The 18,745-nt window shown below is 46.3% G+C and overlaps 8 protein-coding genes across 8 annotated transcripts; 3 read left to right on the top strand and 5 right to left on the bottom strand.

The window, feature by feature from the left end:
* Positions 1–225: 225 nt before the first annotated feature.
* On the bottom strand, positions 226–2,832 carry Pmar_PMAR014589 (hypothetical protein; the record flags this gene model as incomplete). Its single annotated transcript, XM_002771509.1, has 7 exons — positions 226–291; positions 338–422; positions 565–689; positions 1,131–1,270; positions 1,321–1,440; positions 2,087–2,219; positions 2,794–2,832. The coding sequence occupies 7 exons, from the start codon at positions 2,830–2,832 to the stop codon at positions 226–228; spliced, it is 708 nt and encodes a 235-aa protein (XP_002771555.1).
* Positions 2,833–3,174: 342 nt separating this feature from the next.
* Pmar_PMAR014588 (hypothetical protein) lies at positions 3,175–3,327 on the bottom strand (the record flags this gene model as incomplete). Its single annotated transcript, XM_002771508.1, has 1 exon — positions 3,175–3,327. One exon carries the CDS (start codon positions 3,325–3,327, stop codon positions 3,175–3,177), a length of 153 nt encoding a protein of 50 aa, XP_002771554.1.
* A 252-nt stretch (positions 3,328–3,579) lies between these two features.
* On the top strand, positions 3,580–6,091 carry Pmar_PMAR014587 (cyclophilin-RNA interacting protein, putative; the record flags this gene model as incomplete). Its single annotated transcript, XM_002771507.1, has 17 exons — positions 3,580–3,662; positions 3,711–3,889; positions 3,936–4,009; positions 4,056–4,158; positions 4,203–4,281; positions 4,328–4,421; positions 4,470–4,519; positions 4,562–4,649; positions 4,695–4,765; positions 4,813–4,891; positions 4,980–5,120; positions 5,175–5,243; positions 5,403–5,542; positions 5,598–5,696; positions 5,740–5,829; positions 5,874–5,989; positions 6,036–6,091. The coding sequence occupies 17 exons, from the start codon at positions 3,580–3,582 to the stop codon at positions 6,089–6,091; spliced, it is 1,611 nt and encodes a 536-aa protein (XP_002771553.1).
* A 420-nt stretch (positions 6,092–6,511) lies between these two features.
* Positions 6,512–9,584, top strand: Pmar_PMAR014586 (CAAX prenyl protease 1, putative; the record flags this gene model as incomplete). Its single annotated transcript, XM_002771506.1, has 14 exons — positions 6,512–6,634; positions 6,797–6,852; positions 6,901–7,007; positions 7,055–7,128; positions 7,178–7,257; positions 7,454–7,561; positions 7,612–7,699; positions 7,751–7,831; positions 8,249–8,365; positions 8,409–8,542; positions 8,595–8,717; positions 8,780–8,896; positions 9,339–9,474; positions 9,527–9,584. 14 exons carry the CDS (start codon positions 6,512–6,514, stop codon positions 9,581–9,583), a joined length of 1,401 nt encoding a protein of 466 aa, XP_002771552.1. The 3' UTR covers position 9,584.
* Positions 9,585–9,688: 104 nt separating this feature from the next.
* Positions 9,689–11,801, top strand: Pmar_PMAR014585 (protein phosphatase 2B catalytic subunit, putative). The gene is made up of 12 exons (XM_002771505.1): positions 9,689–9,879; positions 9,926–10,048; positions 10,096–10,165; positions 10,494–10,619; positions 10,672–10,794; positions 10,842–10,945; positions 10,990–11,053; positions 11,099–11,175; positions 11,217–11,304; positions 11,353–11,490; positions 11,537–11,683; positions 11,726–11,801. Exons 1-12 carry the CDS (start codon positions 9,728–9,730, stop codon positions 11,768–11,770), a joined length of 1,257 nt encoding a protein of 418 aa, XP_002771551.1. The 5' UTR covers positions 9,689–9,727; the 3' UTR covers positions 11,771–11,801.
* Positions 11,802–12,495: 694 nt separating this feature from the next.
* On the bottom strand, positions 12,496–14,184 carry Pmar_PMAR014584 (hypothetical protein; the record flags this gene model as incomplete). Its single annotated transcript, XM_002771504.1, has 7 exons — positions 12,496–12,698; positions 12,743–12,858; positions 13,105–13,358; positions 13,410–13,562; positions 13,617–13,744; positions 13,807–13,981; positions 14,026–14,184. 7 exons carry the CDS (start codon positions 14,182–14,184, stop codon positions 12,496–12,498), a joined length of 1,188 nt encoding a protein of 395 aa, XP_002771550.1.
* An 893-nt stretch (positions 14,185–15,077) lies between these two features.
* Pmar_PMAR014583 (hypothetical protein) lies at positions 15,078–16,521 on the bottom strand. The gene is made up of 9 exons (XM_002771503.1): positions 16,250–16,521; positions 16,136–16,200; positions 15,976–16,062; positions 15,814–15,928; positions 15,602–15,757; positions 15,458–15,553; positions 15,312–15,414; positions 15,204–15,262; positions 15,078–15,162 (listed from the first exon to the last, which is right to left on the bottom strand). The coding sequence occupies exons 1-8, from the start codon at positions 16,505–16,507 to the stop codon at positions 15,204–15,206; spliced, it is 939 nt and encodes a 312-aa protein (XP_002771549.1). The 5' UTR covers positions 16,508–16,521; the 3' UTR covers positions 15,078–15,162.
* A 363-nt stretch (positions 16,522–16,884) lies between these two features.
* On the bottom strand, positions 16,885–17,775 carry Pmar_PMAR014582 (conserved hypothetical protein; the record flags this gene model as incomplete). The annotated part of the gene is made up of 1 exon (XM_002771502.1): positions 16,885–17,775. One exon carries the CDS (start codon positions 17,773–17,775, stop codon positions 16,885–16,887), a length of 891 nt encoding a protein of 296 aa, XP_002771548.1.
* Positions 17,776–18,745: the final 970 nt, after the last annotated feature.

Here is an 18,745-nt window from a genome sequence, read left to right as displayed (position 1 = left end):
CGAGATTCTGATCCAAGAGAATACGAAAGTCAGATGAAGTCAATTGTGACTGATGTAGAACCGACTCGTACCTAGACATTACACCATCATTCGAATCACGGCATCCCGAGTAAATTGCGATACACATAGTAATACTACATTATTGCCATTCCTCTATACCTTCAACACGTCATCCTAGTAAATCACACTCGATAAGAAGAAAGAACCCAACGCGTCATGTCAGGCCTACCGAGACTCCATTGCCCTATACTCTTTCGTCAGCTGTTCGATCTTAGCATCCCTATGAGTAATCTAAACACAGACAATGATGATGATGGACAAGTGAGTTTGCTAATACCTCAATCTCTAATGTAGAGTATTCAGTTTGCAGCTTGTTGTGAGCAGTCGCCAGCGCGCTGAACTTGGTAACGAGGGCATCATATCTGGATGAGCAAGCAAAGGAGTGGTATGAGATACGTTGGAATCTGCACTTATACACATGCTGCTACTAGGAATCGAACCAACGACCTCACGCAAGCTAGCAGATACGCATACCACTATCCCAAATTGCCACTCCCACACTACTCATCTTGAGAAACTCTATTAGCTGGAGGCCCATTAGAGTCGGCCTTGACTCCCGAGACAGCGTCTGCATCCTGTGCGCTGCCGGTCGTCCCCAGACCATTCGCATTAGCATCAAATATCGAGTACTGAAAACAGCGAGAAAATCAAAATAGAGCAAATTGTCATTCTACCAATTCAAAACGAAAATTCCCGCGCTCTCGCCGCACACGAGCAAAGCACTGGAGTCTAGATATGATGTAACGGAGTATATCAGCCTGGGCTTCGAGTTAGACCCAACCACTATGCGACAAAGCCTATTCGTTTCCTCCAGCTGAATCCACGACTTTTTTAAATCGTTTCTACTTCAACGTTTTTCAATGATTTTAACTTTTTGATTAAACTTTTTTTATAAGTATGCAAACTCACACACGAGGTTGGAAGTCTTCAGCATTCTCACTATATTGTATATTTCATATTGTCACTAACACATGTAGTTAACTATGCCCACACTGTGACAAAACTGGCTCCTCCCCGACTGCCGAATACGACGTCGAAGCACGAAGTACATACAATGCTCCTTAACCCACACCATGGAGTGCGATTACAGATAGTCCTGGAGAGTCTATCTTCTCCTTGCTAATCTTAGACGGTATCGAGGCTATGTCGGCCTTCATCGATATCATGTTAGTACCTTGGCAAGTCTGCCCAACTCGGACAAAGTGCCAAGCTGAATAAAAACGGCTGAGTCGGAACGGGTAACCAAACTAATAAGACTACCTCCCCTGTCAAATACAAAGACGCCGACGATAACACTAGGATAGTGAACCGAGCCACCACCGTCCGTAAGCCTCATGAAGGTCGATGATACTGAGGTAGTAGGCAGCTGGGTGAGCAAACCTGATGACATCATCTTTTATATTATCTATTGATAATAATATTGGAGTTTCACCACCCGTTTTACGCGAAGTGGCGTAATACTCCATAAAAAAACGCGATATTCGCGCTATCTAGTAGTCGTGAAATATGTTTTTCACTAGTGTTTTTCATATCACTAGGGTGAAACTCCATTGTTATTAATATTATATATTATTCATCGGATGTAAAAATCTCATTGTTCGCCTTGTGCCACGGTGATGATGATCAGAAGATTGTCAAGATCTATTCTTGTCGATTTTTATACCGACTTCTGTCGTGCGTCCGACAACTCTTATTAAGCATTACTTATAAGTATTTATATTTCATGGAGTTTCACCCTAGTGGTGTGAAAAACATATTTTACGACTACTACAGGTCGTAAATATCGCCTTTTTTCACAGAGTATTACGCCATTTAACGTAAAACGGGTGGCGAAGCTCAAATACTATATGATGAATATTAACGGCGTTCAACTGGCAGCTGAGATATGGGAAAATTCTATCGTAACAATAACTCTAATTTTACTGTAACAGCAATTCTCCCTCCATAATGCGAAGCTATCAACTTCTACTACTAAATTCATCGGGTGGGACCGTCAACGCATAGCCGTTCTTCCCGTTCGTATTACCCGATTGTCTGTTCCTTTTCACCTGAGCCGCCAGTTTAGCTCCGAATTTTCTTTCAAATATATCATCACTAGTAGCCCGGTAGAGGACCCTGCCATCAACTTCAGCTCTAATGAGGAACTCCAGTCCAGGTAACTACATCAGTGTTGGAGTAGGAATATATGTTCGCATTCCTCAGCTGAGCTCAGGAGTTTCCTATACAGTGTTGGAGTAGGAATATATGTTCGCATTCCTCAGCTGAGCTCAGGAGTTTCCTATACAGTGTTGGAGTAGGAATATATGTTCGCTTTCCTCAGCTAAGCTCAGGAGTTTTACTATACAGTGCTGGAGTACGAATATATGTTCGCTTTCCTCAGCTAAACTCAGGAGTTTTACTATACAGTGTTGGAGTAGGAATATATGTTCGCATTCCTCAGCTAAGCTCAGGAGTTTCCAAAGCTAACTATGGAAGTTTGTACATGAGTTCGGATAGATGTCTACAGAAAAAAATAAAGATTTCTCCTAAACTACCCCTATAACTTTTATAGTGTCGCCACCATTCGTTTTCTCGCAACGAAGTTTCACCCATTTTACGTGAAGTGGCGTAACACTCTGTGAAAAACGCGATATATGCAATAGTCGTGGAATATATATTTTTCACTAGTGTTTGAAACTCTACTGAACCGCATCATCGACCGGATCACAAGTAGCACCACACATCTATGCTTACGTCAAGAATGTTCTCGTTGTTGTAGCAACTGCCACACATGACAATCACTCTGTCTTTTTCTATCCTATTGCAGTCGAGTAGAATTGAACCCCCATCGGACTCGTCCAACGTCACAGCGCCTAAGATGGATGACGAGTTCTCTGAGAGATGGTATGAGAGGGAATTACTACCATCACACGCTGAGTGGCTATTGAAAAACACAGCCCCATCGGGGACGTATGAACAGGATGATGATGATGACGACGAATTGGTGAGCTCTCCTTGCCGTCGGAATACACTAATGGAAAGCATGAAGAAATTCCCTCCTCTAGAATGGGATGAAATATCTTAGGTGTCGGTGTGCAAGATTCAAAATAGGTCCGAAAACGTACATCATCCCTACTACCTAGCATGCAGATCAATCTCAACATTGGGAGCACGGCAAGTAACTCGACAAGGCAGCACTTTCGGCTCCTCCCCCTCCTCTTTACCCGAGCCGACCCGGTCAGCCTCTGGACTGGCCTCAGGTGGTGATATTGCAGTAGTGGAGGACATGTGGCTGAATGCCCAATAGAAATCTGAATATCGGTAGTGTAGAAACTGAGAGGAATCTTGAGGTTGTGCATGCAAGATACACATCAGGTACACTTACGGCACTTGACGCTTCCGCTGGAACTCGACGACCATCTTGACGTTAAAAATGGAACAACGCGCGCGGTGATGCGTTGAGGAAATGCAAGATTTATCAAGGTCGCAAGATCTCGCCAATTTCCTTCGCGATCTTCCACACATTCTAGCTCAACTACTATGGCTTATCCTCCAAAGCAACTACCCAACACCAAGGCCGATGACGAGCCAGCCATCTCTGCCGCGATCTCCCCAGCTAGACGGTAGGAGGCATTTGACGGTTTTTTCATCAGAAAGTGAGGTGTGGTCAGAGAGAAGCTGCTGGCTATTAAGAAGCGTGAAGAGATGAAGGACTTGATCGTTAATAAGTTGAAGAAGAAACACTCAACTCATGAGGACCCCGACAAGGACGATTGTCGTAGTGAAAAAAGTGCTATTATCAAAAAGGAGGTTAACAGGCTTCTGGACAACACCAATATTCCCGTTACCGGTAATACATGGAATCTTTCATACTGCGCTGATCGTGATGATGTCAGAGGCGAATCTCAATAGGCTTGAGCGTCGAATTCAGAAAAAGGTCGATTGTGGTGCTTTGAAGGGAGATGATGGAGTAGGAAGGAGCATAGGATTAGGTCTACCACTGGCAGTTCGATCAGGTTTCGGTCGTCAGTGGGGTTAGTGCGTACAGTCAGCGGTCTGGTGGTAGCAGCTATAGGGGGCCTCAGAGACCAACCAACACGATGGAGGCGATTCCAGAAGGTAGAGGCTACTACTCTGTGAAGTGGGTGATGGGTTGGTCGTAGATGAGGAGGGGCTGAGTGTAAATGGACGGGCAATTGAGGGAGGTGAGCAGAGGAGATATAACTGGAGTAGGCTGGATGAGTAATGCCGGGTGCAGGGATCGAACCTGGGACCTCTCGGTGTGCAGGTACTCGCGATATCTGCATGAGCAAGACAGCATTCGACAGAAGTTGAACGAGCTGGAGGTGAAGAAACGACTGGCTGAGGATTTGAGACGACAAGTAGGAGTTGATATTTTCATTGTGGCGTTGATCGACTTGCCGTTGTAGATGCGAGAGTCTCGATCGCGCAAGGCTCAGCTGGTGGAGGAGGAGAAGAAGTAGCGATGGAGTGGTATGGCATGTTGACAATTCCTCTGCAGGTTCAAGGAGAATCAGCTAATCGAAATCGACGAATGGCAGAAGTACGAGGACAAGGTGAATGCGGAGAGACGAGATAAAGCGATCAAGGTCAGCAGCAGTTTCGGTTGGGAATAGATGGAGTTTGGCTGGTAGGAGCAAAAGGATAGGGAACTGCAGATGAACTTTGATAAGGCTAGGCAGGAGAGAGAAGAGGAGAAGCGCAGGTGAGGGAAGTTGATGATGGAGTGGTATTGGGAGGCTGGGGGTGTAGGAATGAGGAGGCTAAGCTGGTGGCGAAGATCACCAGAGAGATGGCTTTGGAGAAAAAGAAGATACTCCAGAGGAAGCAGGTACGGACCTATTTTGAATCTTTGTAGGGGCAACCTAAGATATTCTTTCCTCTCTGGTTCGTACCTTTTCTCATGAGAGTTCTCTCAGGCCCAGAAGGATGCTATGGTGACCATCATGAAGGAGAATGTGAAGGAAAGGAAGATTCGTGAGGAGGAGCGGCTGAGGCAAATTCAATTTGATATCGAGAGTATGGCAGAGTACAACAGGATACTAGATGCGCAAGAAAAGGTAATAGAAGATATTTTTGAGGAGGAGAAGTACTCTATGTGGGATGGATGTCAGGCTAGGAAGGATGAACTAGAGGCTCGTGTTGCCCGACAGAAAGCTCTGATGGAAACTATGCAAGATACGGTAACGAGGTTGTGGGTGATGATAGCAAGTGTAGATGGCAGTGTGAGGAAATGTGCAAATGTTGGTGACTTCTGAGGAAATTTTGGAAATAATTTTCATTAGTTCCTGTAGTCTCCTGTTCGAATTCGTATATTTAATAAGACAATCGAACGAATGTAGGTGGTGAAGGAGCAGAATGCTAAGGCGAATGAGATGGAGGACAGAGCGGATAGGCAGCTGGCTGAGGCCAACGCTAGAGCTGAGGAGAGAGAGAGGTTGAAGGAAGAGAGGCTAAGGGAGATCCGGCAGGAGACGCAGGAGTATTGGGAGGCCCCGGGGATCGAACCTGGGTCGTTGGCTTATGAGTTGTGGTAGGTATCTATTCCACCAAATGGCCGAGAGGGAATCTCGTAAGAAACACAATCAGATGCTGAAGGACCTGCAAGCTCAGATCTTAGAAAGCGACACTAAAGCGTGGGAATTTTGTGGCGCGTGACGCTGCATCCAAAGACGTCAGGTATCGAGAAAACGAAGCCTTGCGTGCTCAACAACGACGCGAATTTAATGTTGAGCACAGAAAGCTTTTGGAGAGGCAGATGAGGGATAAGTAATAAAATGTAGGTTTCTCTTTTCGGAGTAGGGCGACCTTAGGGAGCGTCAAAATGTCCTCACCAAGTACGAAATGTCCCCAGTAGAGATGCGAATCAACAGGCAACTTTTGGATGTTGTAGACAAGTCCTTGAAGGAACGCGATGAAGCTATGGCTGGTAGTAGATGGGCATGTGGGTCTGGTCCTAGGTAGTGTGCTTTCAGCTCTTAAGCAGGAGGAGGAAGAGGAGGAGGAGTGTGAGGAAGAGATGGATGAGTAAAGCTGGTGTTGAATATATCCCTACATGTCATGTGCATCACCATCATCGTCGTCAATGTTGTAGCTAGATGGATTTGTGTTTGAGTTGGCTGCCGAGCGGGGAGGGGTATGTTATGCAGATGCACGAAGGAGTCAGCACCAGAAGCAGCTCGGGGTGGTAAGCCGTGACACTTTCGGAGATCAACAAGGGGTATGTTGGAGGGGACAACCGATACCTAAGGGGTAGTAATAAGGCAACAGGTATGGACCTAAGGTAGCAGCGATGGTCGTCACTGTAGTGGAGATCGCTTATTAGCTGTGGTTTCCACTAGTGGAGAATACGCGGACTGCATTTCATAATTGTTTAGGAGTATGGGTTTTGTGTTGGATGTCGATACCGGGGATCGAACCTGGGTGTATGATCATCACATTAGGTTTATAGATGATGTCCCTTCTAACAGCAACAGGTTTTTTCCGAAGTGCTTGGCTGTGTACAGTCCTCATTCAGAACACAATCGATGAGTATCTCGAGTTTAGGCAGTTGAAGAAGAATGCTGGCACTAAGGTAAGGGTGATAACCGCTCACTGGAGTTTCATCCGTTGTATGAAAAACACTAGTGAAAAATGTGAGCAGTGAATAACGTTTTGTATGTTATCCAATGCTCCATATTTAGTGTCACGTTATTTCACGTGAAGCGGATACAACCTCAATTTCGTTCCTCTTCAGATGCCGCATGAAGTTAAAGGCTTAGTCGATGAGGAAACTTTCGTGAAATCGCAGAAGTAGTAGTAGTACGAAATAGCACCATTGAAATTACTCCACGTTTCCAGATACAACTACGATAAGCGCTTTTTTGGAATGCTAGTATCCTTTGTAGAGATGCTTTTCGACATTTGGGTGACACTAAGAGTAACCGGCGCTCTCTTCGTGTGGACTGGTAGGCTCTTGTTGTGATCATCTTCGAGTTTGGAAGTCCCCCCTCAGGTACTGTCGTTTCCCCTGAAAATGAGTATATGCGTACTATACTCTGGTTTATAGTTGGATCCTGGATGAACAATGTAGTAGAGGCAATCTTGAAGCGGTCCGACGACTTTATATGGCGATCAGGTTATTGCTATTCCAATAGCAGCATACCGCACTTTTGTTATCGAGCAACGCCATGGCTTCAACAGGATGACCGCTAAACTGTAAGTACAGTGTTGGAGGAATATATGTTCCTTCTCCTCAGCTGATCTCAAGAAGTATACATACGAATTCGGGTGCATAGAATTCCCCAAATTTCTTAATCTTAGATTTTTCATATTGTCATCACCAACACATGTAGTTGACCATGTGCATATTTTCCCTCCACACCGAGGCGTCGTGCATTTTCTTTGTTCAAAGGTTCATCACAGATCTTGTGAAATCCGAGATCATCTCCATGGTATTTGTATTTCTCCTAGTCCCACCTGTTATCTACCTGATCCGTTGGGGAGGTGAATACTTCTATGTGTACGATCATCATCATCATCAGTAACAGCAGTCCTTAGTGTTCACTTCAGATACGTTTGGGTCTTTGCCCAAGTTGTCGTTGTGGTGATGATGTTCGTTTACCCTGCGGTCATCCAACCCCTGTTCAACAAATATGAAGTAGGTCTCTACTACTACTACGCCCTCCCCGTCGAGTTTATCTATTGTAAGCCACTTCACGACATGCAACTTCGTGAGAAGATTGAGGCATTGGCTGCTTCCCATCACTTCCCACTCACTAAACTCTTCCAGGTATTATGGTAGTAGTATCACTTTGGAGGGAATAAAGGATAATGGAGTTTCACCCTAGTGATATGAAAAACATATTTCACGACTACTGCATAGAGTAAATATCGCGTTTTTCAAGGATTTTTACGCCACTTCACGTAAAACGAGTGGTGAAACTCCAATGTTGAAGTATATTTTCACTTTCCTCAGCTGAGCTCAGCAGTTTCACCAACATAGGAATCTGGGTGAAAGGGTATAAGAAACCGATAAGAAAATCCTAAAAATTTCATATTGTTACCAACATTACGTGAATATTTTCTTACACTTCTAAAATAACTACATAAATTGCATTTAATTTCGTAAAAAAATTTCGAATAAAATCACGAAGTATATGAAAACCTGTATACGATGTTGAGAGCAGTTGATTGATTGTTCGCTCAGGTTGACGGCTCTAAACGGTCCTCCCACAGTAACGCCTATTTCTTTGGTTTTTGGAAGAGCAAACGTATCGTACTTTTTGATACCCTCCTCACGTTAACTCACGAGGAGATCCTCTCGGTAGGGCATGCCAGACCGCCGCTGTGAAGGATCATCTTCCTAGGTGTTATCACATGAGCTCGGCCATTGGTACCATAATCATCTGGTGAAGTCGATGACAGCGGCAAGTGCTCATCTGTTCGTCATCATGTACGCCTATGGAATCTTCGTACAGCGATATGGGGTGCAACTATTGAGGTAACATACTACTCCTTCCTCATCGTCGCCTGCAATGCCTTTGCATATGCAGCGACTTTGGCTTCCCTACAATGCCTGACGGATCGGTCCCAGCGATGGTGGCGTTGATGCTATTCACCCGACTATGGCAGCCGATCGATCAAGCTATTGACGTTCTGATGACCGTCCAAACCAGGTAGGTTGTTATCTCCTATTTTTCCACTGGTAGTTAGTGTTCATCATTTTTCTTAATCTCAGGACATTCGAGTTTCAAGCCGACCGTTTCTCAGTTGATGATGGTCGTAGTGGTGACTTGAAAACGGCCCTGACCAAACTGCAGAAGGACAATCTTGGTGATATGGATCCTGACAGACTGTGAGTGCTCGCCTCAAAATGGGAATATATTCCTGGTTTCCTCAACTGAGCTCGTCAGTTTTATAGAAATACATAGACGATTTTGGGTAAAAGTGTGGAGAATTTCTACTAGAAATCCTTGTCAGAAAATTTCCATATTTTCACCAAATCATGTAGTTGACCATGTGCATATATTTTCACAGTGGTTCGCCCAGTGTTGCAATAAATGTTGGCCTTCCTCAGCTGAGTGCAGGAATCTCCTTAGAGTTTACTTATGAATTCAGGCGTAAGTGTATACAAAACAATGATAATTTCCTCAATTTTCCTCGGAATTTCCACAGATGTCACCTACACATGTAGTTGAGCATGTGCATATATTTTCACACCGGCTCCCCTACCACTCCTTGCCATATTCTCGATGATGAATATCTACACTACTCGCTCTTATTTTTCATGTATGTAGATATGCATGGGTGAAATACACTCATCCAGCTATTGTAGAGCGTCTGAGAGGCATTGAAGATGCACAAGCTCTGTATGAGAAAAGAGGAGGCAAGCCCGCAGCTATATTCGAGACTTCTAAAGACAAGGAAGATGGAGTACGTGCCTAAGGTCATGACGAGTTGAGTATTCGTTATTCCTACCCCCTAGGTATTAGTGGAGAAGGAGGACGTGCCTGCTGAAGCTGGTTTGAGGGAACGCAAGTAGACGTGGCTGTCGAGTTATGCCTCTAGACTTGGTAGTCTTGGTCATTGTTGTTATTGTTGGGTTGTCAGTCACTCGGGAGGGAGGGAATGTGTAACAGTAGTGCTCAGCAGTTGAAGCTGTTGGTTTCCATGCGTGTTGATACTCATGTCGTATGACGTCAATACGGTGAAGTCCACAGTATTTGAGAAACTGTCAAAGTTGGACAACGAGAGTAGCAGTAGACTGTTGCTGAAAGGCTCCCTTCCCAGCCGGAGTAGTGTGTTCGACGTTGATGCATGCGTCGAGAAGGCGAAGAAGTAGCCCGTGACTCTGTCGTTGCTATTCATGGACCATTATCATCAGGTGTGAGCTCCTGTCAGCTCCCCAAATACGAGTGCTGTGTGCGCGATTAAAGGACATTTTAGTAGAAGAGTCCAACGTCCTTCAACTACAGCCACCTGTTACTGTTGCTGGTGATGTTCATGGGTATGCATATCCACGTTGAAGATGACTAAATAACTGGGCAATCTCAGGCAGTTCCATGACGTTATCGAGCTGCTGGCTGTAGGCGGCCCTGTACCTGATGTGAACTACCTCTTTTTGGTAAGTAATTTTCTCATTTACCAGCGGGTGCTCATTTAGTTCAATCCGCGACCTGCTCTCATCATTATCATGGACCGTATCATATACTGTGTATTCGATGTGGGGAGAAATATACACATGGTCAACTACATCTGTTGGTGGTGACAATACGAAAAATCTGAAGGGAAATTTTGGAAGGTTCTTCTTGGTCCTTACTGGTTTCCCCCCGAATGCGTATGTAAACCTCTATTATCAGTGAGAAAACTCCTCAGCTGGGCTGAGGAAAGCGAACAGATATATTTCGACATTGTGTGTATTACTCAACATTGGAGTTTACCATTGCTCTCAGGGTGACTACGTTGATCGAGGATCTCTGAGTGTAGAGACTATAACCCTACTATGCTGTCTTAAATTGCGCTATCCCGACCGTGTCAGCCTTCTACGTGGCAACCATGAGTCCCGACAGATCACTCAGGTGAAGTACACGTGATAATCACTCCTTGGTTATTGATTCCCTCTTTTCGAAGGTCTATGGTTTTTACGCTGAGTGCTCTCTGAAGTACAATGACGACCTGAGTGTATGGAGATCTTTCACTGACATGTTCGACTACCTTCCAGTCGCCGCTGTGGTGGGCGGGCGAACTCTAGCGGTAGACATTCCTAATCTGCCGAGAAGTTGGTATTGTCTCTTATCTAGGTTCACGGCGGGCTCTCGCCATCAGTGCACACGTTGGACCAACTACGTCTGCTTTATCGGTTTGCTGAGATTCCCCATGAAGGCCCCCTTGCCGATATCGTCTGGTGAGGTGCTTCCCTATTCTTGAGAAAGTTCTACTCTCGCTCAGGTCTGACCCGGACGGCTCCAGCATGCACGTACAGAGTAACAGCGCCGAGCCTGTTGTGGTTGAGGTGAGGCAAGTTCGATGACTTGAGTATAATGGACCTCAATTTCAGGAACCCAATTCATCGGTCCGCGACTACAAGGAGTTACCCTCTGGTTCCGGCTTTACAGTGTCCCCTAGAGGAGCAGGGTGAGACGGCGGCCGCCTGTTATCCTCTGTATCTATCCTAGGTATGTTTTCGGCCATGATGTCACGGTTAAATTCCTACACATGAATGGCTTAGATCATATGGTCCGAGCCCATCAACTCTGCATGCATGTAAGTTTAACAGCAACCCTTGAGGGTCTTAAATGCGGTGGAGCTCAGGGTTACCAAGTGCTCTTCCCTGATCGGTGTGTATCAACTGTTTGGTCGGCGCCAAACTATTGCTTTCGATTCGGCAACACGGCTAGTGTGATGGAAATCTGCGAGAATGGCACTCGCAGATTTAATATTTTCGGCCCGGTGAGTCGTCCATCTACACCCTACTGTACATCATACGCTTGGATAGGCGCCGGAAAGTTCTCGAGGGGAAACGGAGTCAGAGACCGTTCTTGATTCCATCGCTGCCGACCTCGGTTGCCTCGATGTTGGGGCGGAAGCCTGTGTTAAAACGATAGCGGGATACTCTGAAGATGATGATGGCAATCCCTTACAGGTGAGCTCTCTAGGCGAGTGGTTCCTTGACGAATATGTTCAGTCACCATTGGGAGCAACGCGCGTCACCGAGGAGTACTTCTTCTGAACTCTGCTCATACCATCTCTAAGTACCATTTATTCGTGTTACATTCGTGATATTCTCGAAAGCTCATCTTGCGTTAGTCACATCACTAGCTAGCCAGTGGACGCTCTCACTGTGTTGTTAAACACCTTTGACAACCACAAGAATTGGTGACATCAACAAGATCACTCAGTTGTCCTTCGCTGGACTGCTGCATTAGCTTAACGCTTGAATACTCAAGCCTGAACTCCTTTATGGAGTAACAACTATGACGCTCTAGCTACAAATCACACAAAGAGTTTACGACTATCGAACGACCAGTTTATCAACTTTCACATTACGTAATTCACTTTGTACACGGGTAGATTGCAGCGGTATTATTTCGTGTGATACCAAAAGCCACAATCCTTTCATTACTGTCTTGCCGCAAGCCTCTTGCGTCACGCGTCAACTCCACTACATCGCCATTGGCAGTGAACTCTTAAACTCAAGACCATAAATCAATAAAAATACTTCTCAACCTCGTCCCAATAGAGCACAGTAATGATATGTATGCTCTACACACTACGACTACTCGCAATCGAGAAATCTCGAGACTAGCGAACAAGTAAAGTAGCTACAAGAGCCATCCAAATGAACAAATGTCCATGATGAGACAAGAAAGTACACACGATATATACCACCATCTTGGCGGGCTGTACTCTATAGCAAAAATATACATTGGCTTTGACAGCTAATCAGCATTGCCATCAGCTAGCAACCGATGGTGCCGCTACGTCCTTCTTCACTTGAACCCACTTCTTAGCACTAGAAGCAGTATTTCGCTGACCAACCGACCCTTTCCGTCGGTCGGGCCAGCCGGCACCCGCTGAGTTCGTAGAATCAGAGGATCCACTTCCTCTACTTCGCCCTTTACCACCACCACCACCCTTGCCTTTCCCTTTACCTTTACCTGAGAGGAATACATGTCCATCCTAATGTGGTGATGTCGCTTACCTTTGCCCTTTCCTCTTCGCTGATAATCGGGTACATCATTTAGCCGATAAAACTCGTCACCGAGCTCTCTAGACTCCTTAGCCATATCTTCAAACACGTCGTGATACTGTAGATGACTGTCAAGCAACAACTTGGCATCATCCAGATCCTGTCTCCTCCCACAGAGGACTAGACAGGGAGAATGCGATGTGTCTTCCAGCCTTGCATAGTTTAGGTTAGCAGAGTCTGCGATCTCATGCAGAGTTGCAAACCGACGGCCAATAACCCAACCAATGCAGTCTTGCGGTATCGGATATCTACAACAGAGTCGGTCAAACGGCGTCGAGGATGACAAAATATACAGGAGCTGTCCTTGTTATCACCTCTCAACGAGGTACTCGAGTTCGGCTCTAGCCTTATTAACAGCTTCTACTGATGGACCGTATATGACCACCCTCCTCGATTGAGGATCTCTAGCAGTGCCCTTGTCAGCTACATTCACCTCCACGCCATAGTCCTTGATAACCCGACTGATGTGAGCCCCGTTCTTGCCAATCATAACGCCGACCAAATTTGCATCGATATTGAAAGTAGTCGACTCCTGGCTTTCCAACTTCTCACGACGAGATGACAGTGCCTGAGGTGCTCCACATCATCACAGCCATCGTGACGAAGGCATCGCTAATACGTCGAGCATCGCTTGCCGCTTCTCGTGGAAGCTCTGGATGTCCTTCTGGTGCTTCACGTGAACATCGAGTAGTAGCTTAGCGCGGTGAAGGTCACGCTGACTTCCCACTAGAGTAACCGAAGGACCACTCTTTGCATCGGCTCGAGGCGTTACCTGATCAAGGAGCAACTCGATCCCATACCACAAATCCGCCACATCATGAGTCACCTTAAGAAGGCCGGACTTGATCGCTACTTGATTGAGGCAGCCTTGACCATCATCACTCATTATCCAATCGGCGAGGACTCTCGGGACCTGGACAGTCTCTGAACTCAAGTCCGTCAAGTTCGTAGGACCTATTAATATCTACTATCACAACCTTAAACGCTGAATGACCCCATCTTACTAAAACTCCCACCAGAGTCATTTCCGTCCATATGATGCCCGACGGGCCGACGAAGGTTCCCTCGCTCCACGATAATAGGCTCATGTAAGTCGGTGTTTTTGACATAGAAAAATTCATCAGCTCGAATGCTGACAATCTCGCCACTCCACCAACTAGCGGGAGCATGTGCCGTAGCCGGGGATCGAACCTGGGACCATTCGATTACCCCATAGAGGATGCCACTCGTCCTACCTCGACTGTATCCCCCACCTCAGGCCTGTAGTCATATGCATTGCTGAGCGCCTTGCTGGTCAAGGGAGGCACCAACCGTGCCTGACACTCATCCTTCCATATTTCATTGATGCGTTCCGAATCCTTACCTCTGACATTGGCACTGTCTTTGAAGCCCATATGTCATCTTGGAAAGCAACTGTGATCTAAGGGCGAGGCCTACGACCGCCCCCAGCAGAAACTATACTTACCATTTTCCTAGCCACATCTACGTCTCCTAAATACCCTTCAAACCTGATACCACACCTTGGGGAACTTCTACTGCTGATGCATCACAGTACCATTTCTGTGGCGCACTTTGATCCTTGATTTCAACGAGAGGAGAATAGCGATGAACACTATCTCGATCTAGGCCCGACAGTGTAGACGGGGTGCTACACTCCACAGCCATTGTTGAGTATTAATATCAAAACAAGATGATCAGATGATGACAATAATAACACAAAACCCAAACGCCCTACATATTCAATTCAACCGCGGACCCAATAAGCAAGCCCAGCAGTAGAGATGCCACGCCTCGTCATACCGCGCCATATCGCAACGCAAGCTAGCGTTGAACATTGGTCGTGCGACGCCGATCCGATGGTGCATGCACATCTTGCGCACTTGTTTAATCTTGCATTTCCTCAACGGGCCAATGTTGCGTGCTCGAAACTATCCTATCTCGAAGTCATGGTTTCAATGACGACTGCAGAGCCGCAAGTTCGCAGAGCTGACTTTCCCGCACCTTCGAGCGCTCCTAGCCTGGCCTCATCTTGTGAGAAGCTCCAGAGAGATGAAATACATAAACCAACTTCATATTGTGGTACAATTTAGTTCCAATTTTGAATTCATATCTACATATGTGATGTAGAGTAAAATGTACGAGTACAATAACGCGAGTGGTGACACTGACTCAATCGTCCCCGAACTGATCATCAAAAGCATCGAAACTGATTATCGACATGCCCTGTGCATTGACACTAGTAACGCCGCGCCTCTTCGGAATCCCCGATGGAGCTCAACGATGATAATAGTGAGGATTAGCCTCTAGCCTCGACGTTATTATCTACGGACTCCTCACAAGGCACGTCGGGGAGGTGCTCTTCACAGCAATCTCTGAGCAAGGTCAATGATAAACCTCGATTACTGTCGGCTACTTATTCTTCTTGCTTGACGCGTCTCTGAGGTGCGTCTTTACCACCCAAAGTCGATGGTTCTGAAGCACAACGCCAATACGCGGGCTGACCAATCCTTCCTATGCTCGCCTGTGACGTCATTATGTTCGCGGGTGTTGTTAGTTTCCTCAGCATTTTCATCATCATCCCAACTAGGCAACGGTGGCAATGTCGATACGAGCCCATCAACAACCTGAGCTACTCCTTGACCGAAACAGAAGTAACAATAAAGCGACCTGTGATGGAACGACTGAGTTCCTAGCCGAGAGTGAGAGGTCATCTGCTGCTTCCTGGATCGCCTCCACCGAGGCGTTGCTGACCTTCAGCTGAGCCTGGCAAAAGTGACAATGAGAAATAAATTCCACACCGAGACGAAATACTTGCAACTCTTGAGCTGTTGTCAGCAACTTAGCGGAGTATTCCATTAATTGGCCGTTGCGCTTCATTAGTCGATTACGGCTCCAACACGCTCGCTTGCGTATCTTCTCCGCATCCAATCTCCTTTGCAGCACCGCACAGCGAAGATTATCTATAGTCTTCACAAGAAGAACAATACCTCAGCAGCAGCGAGCATTAGCCAGGAGGACCATACACGTTGCATTTGCGATATCTGCTTTGCTCGATCCTGCAGAGTCGCATCCATCGCTTTATTCTGTTCGACTGTCTGCTCTCGACGAACGGACAAATCTCGCACTTTGGCCTGTAACCTATACCACGCCACCGACAAATCATTCGTCGATTCCTCACAGTCTACCTGCCAGCCTCGGCTCTATACCTCTCCCTAGAGGCCAACACTCTATCGAAATCACTAGCAGTAGGTGTCTGTTCAGATGCTCTCGGGCTGATCATAGGCACGAGAACTCACGAAGCATGCCATAAGGCGACGGAGGGGCGAGATCTTAGAGGTTACTTACATTCCTTCTACTATCCGTGGGGACCTATCCCGCTCTAATTCCGGCTCCGCGTTTGGTGTCGTTTCCTGAGTAAAGCCACTCTCAACCATCTATCCCACTAACGTGGGGCCTAACCTCAGCTTCAACTGTTGCATTGACATCCCTAGTGAACTGCAGTGAAATCACAGGTCTAGTGGCGGCCATTTCTCCCTCTTTTTCTGATCGACTCTCTGAATAGTCGACAACCTCCCCTCTAGTATCATCGTCAGCTTCAGCTAGTAATCGTCGTCTTTCCCGTGCCATACAGGAGGTGCATGGCCGTTCACTCCGTGTGGCCACTATTCTAGCGCATCGGGGACACCTTTTCGCTATACGCCTCTTCTTAGGAGCCATTGGTAGTCGAAGACATTATGAACGAAACTCGAGAGCTCACAGTTGGCCCGTTTGAGTTGACATAATTCATATAAAGGCAACAGTTGAGATCAGTACTCTTATACAACAACACGAGAGGATGGAATCAGCGGATAACAACATCAACAAAATATCAATCGCGCTGTATTAACTGGTAAATTCGACCCCCCCAAGACCTCCGATGCTGTCGTCTTTATAGCAAACCCAATACAACAGTTAATTAGAAAATAGAAGATCACTATGATCATCACTACACACAGAGGCTGCCGTAATAGTCTTCCTAGGAGGCAGTGTATGAACTGGTAAATTCGTAAATTCCAATGCTGCCGCCCTTATAGCGAACGCAATGCAACAGTCTGTCAGAAAATAGAGAAATCATCACTTTCACGCACTATAGCCGCCGTGATAGTCTTCAGTTCTTCCTCACATTCGTGTACATTGACAAACCATTGGCCTCCGCTCTTCTTGGTGATGTCCTCATACGTCCGCTTCCTAGGCTCAATGACTCTACCAGAAGTACTAAGACCGTGATAGACCTCATCTCCGCATAGACTGGCCAATGCTGTATACCAATACATAGCTAACGATGACTCGAACATACTAGATAGGCAGCAACAATGAGGATAAGACGCCACGTACTGGCATGCACGACGCCAACCGATCACCCCTGGCTTCAACACGAAGTGAACATCAGTTCTCTCACAAGCAGGGAAGCTCTTTGCAGTGGCGAGGCTCTCGTCCATAGCAATAGAGATGCCGAATCGAACCAAGTCGTCATTCCATGTAACAGTGGGTTCCTCTATATACTCTATCTTAGCCTTGGTACTCTCACTCAGTGAAGTGGCGAAAGTGTGGTATTCATCTGGTGTCCAGGACTGATTAGCGTCCAGCCTTAGCCGACCAGTCCCGACCAAACCAGTGGCGGCAGAGTTGACTTTTTCAGCGTCTCGTATTGGATTTTCTCCGACTTTCAATTTCACGCAACCTCCCTGCTGAGCACCGCCTTGGTTTTCCTCGCGAGTGTACATCTGGTTGATTTTCACGACTTGTGAAATTTTCTCTCCGTTTGCCCCACCATACCACGACAGCACTTCAGCAGGTCTTTTTCCTATACACTCGCATACACATCCTAGCAACGCCATCTCCACCGCTCCTTGCAAGCTGATATCACCCGATGATGCAATCCTCGAGGCCTCATAAACAGCATCAGCTGTAAGATCAATCGACTGCGGTATGGGGATAGGCTCCATGGCTGGTTCGAAGCAGCGTGCAGGATGAAACAGAGGAAGAGGGCAAGCCTCGCCAACGCCACAGCAAGGGGTTGGTGACGACGACTCATCAGCCGGGTAGAACCTGCGCAACGCACGTCGAGGAAAAGTCGCCAATAGATGGAAATTCCTCAGGCACTACATACAGTGGAGTTTCACCCGTGATGTGAAAAAAGCACTATCGAGAAATATATTTCACAACTACTGTATAGCGCGAATATCGGGTATTTCATAGAGTATTACGCCACTCCACATGAAACGGGTGAAACTCTGCTGTATATTTCGTCTGAGAGTTTTCCACAACCCTTAGGCTGGACCACGAGCTGCCATATATTTCTAAGATCCGATCGGTGAACTTACTGAGAGTGTATAACAACATAGACACCATTTCGGTCCGTGATGTCAACACGACTACTCCATCTACATAACGGCAATGGGCTCTTCAGCTTTAGGGTAAATTTCTTCAACACGACCGACTCCACTTCAAGACGACCCGGGGGGAACATCATAAAATTTGAGAAAGCTGTAAACCATGTATGATTCACTTAGATCCTCTCAACCATTGTTGACTTCCACCACGGCCTGTATAAGGCTTTTACCATAATATCGGTATTTCAGGAGCCGACTTTCTACCCTACAGATAGCAACAGCTTCCATACACGACCATTTTAGAGCCCTCGATGAGTAGTGTTGGAGGAATATATGTTTGCTTTCCCCACCTGAGCTCAGGAGTTTCCAAATCTTATTTTCACAAAACCAATAAGAATCTTCCGAAATTTCCCCCACTATCACCAGCATACGCAGTTGACCATATGCGTGAACCAGAGCAGAGGAACGATTTACGACGGGGAAATAAATCACTGTCGAACGGAATTCCTTCATTTCAACTCAGCCGTTTGATAGGAATACTTCTAATACCGTTCCGTGAGATATTCACGATACTAAAGGCATC

This window comes from Perkinsus marinus, assembly GCF_000006405.1.
Source record: "Perkinsus marinus ATCC 50983 genomic scaffold scf_1104296962766, whole genome shotgun sequence".
Taxonomy (NCBI): Eukaryota; Perkinsozoa; order Perkinsida; family Perkinsidae; genus Perkinsus; species Perkinsus marinus.
This window is presented reverse-complemented; position numbering and strand designations above follow the sequence as displayed.

What these genes read in the sequence shown, in the direction of transcription:
- Pmar_PMAR014585 (XM_002771505.1), top strand. Translation starts at nt 9,728, where the DNA reads ATGTCGTATGACGTCAATACGGTGAAGTCCACAGTATTTGAGAAACTG. An exon ending in ATGTGAACTACCTCTTTTTG is followed by an intron (nt 10,166 to 10,493) that starts GTAAGTAATTTT and finishes CATTGCTCTCAG; the next exon opens with GGTGACTACGTTGATCGAGG. An exon ending in GATTTAATATTTTCGGCCCG is followed by an intron (nt 11,491 to 11,536) that starts GTGAGTCGTCCA and finishes ACGCTTGGATAG; the next exon opens with GCGCCGGAAAGTTCTCGAGG.
- Pmar_PMAR014583 (XM_002771503.1), bottom strand. Translation starts at nt 16,507, where the DNA reads ATGGCTCCTAAGAAGAGGCGTATAGCGAAAAGGTGTCCCCGATGCGCT. An exon ending in ATGCAACAGTTGAAGCTGAG is followed by an intron (nt 16,201 to 16,249) that starts GTTAGGCCCCAC and finishes GGCTTTACTCAG; the next exon opens with GAAACGACACCAAACGCGGA. An exon ending in TATAGAGCCGAGGCTGGCAG is followed by an intron (nt 15,929 to 15,975) that starts GTAGACTGTGAG and finishes GGCGTGGTATAG; the next exon opens with GTTACAGGCCAAAGTGCGAG.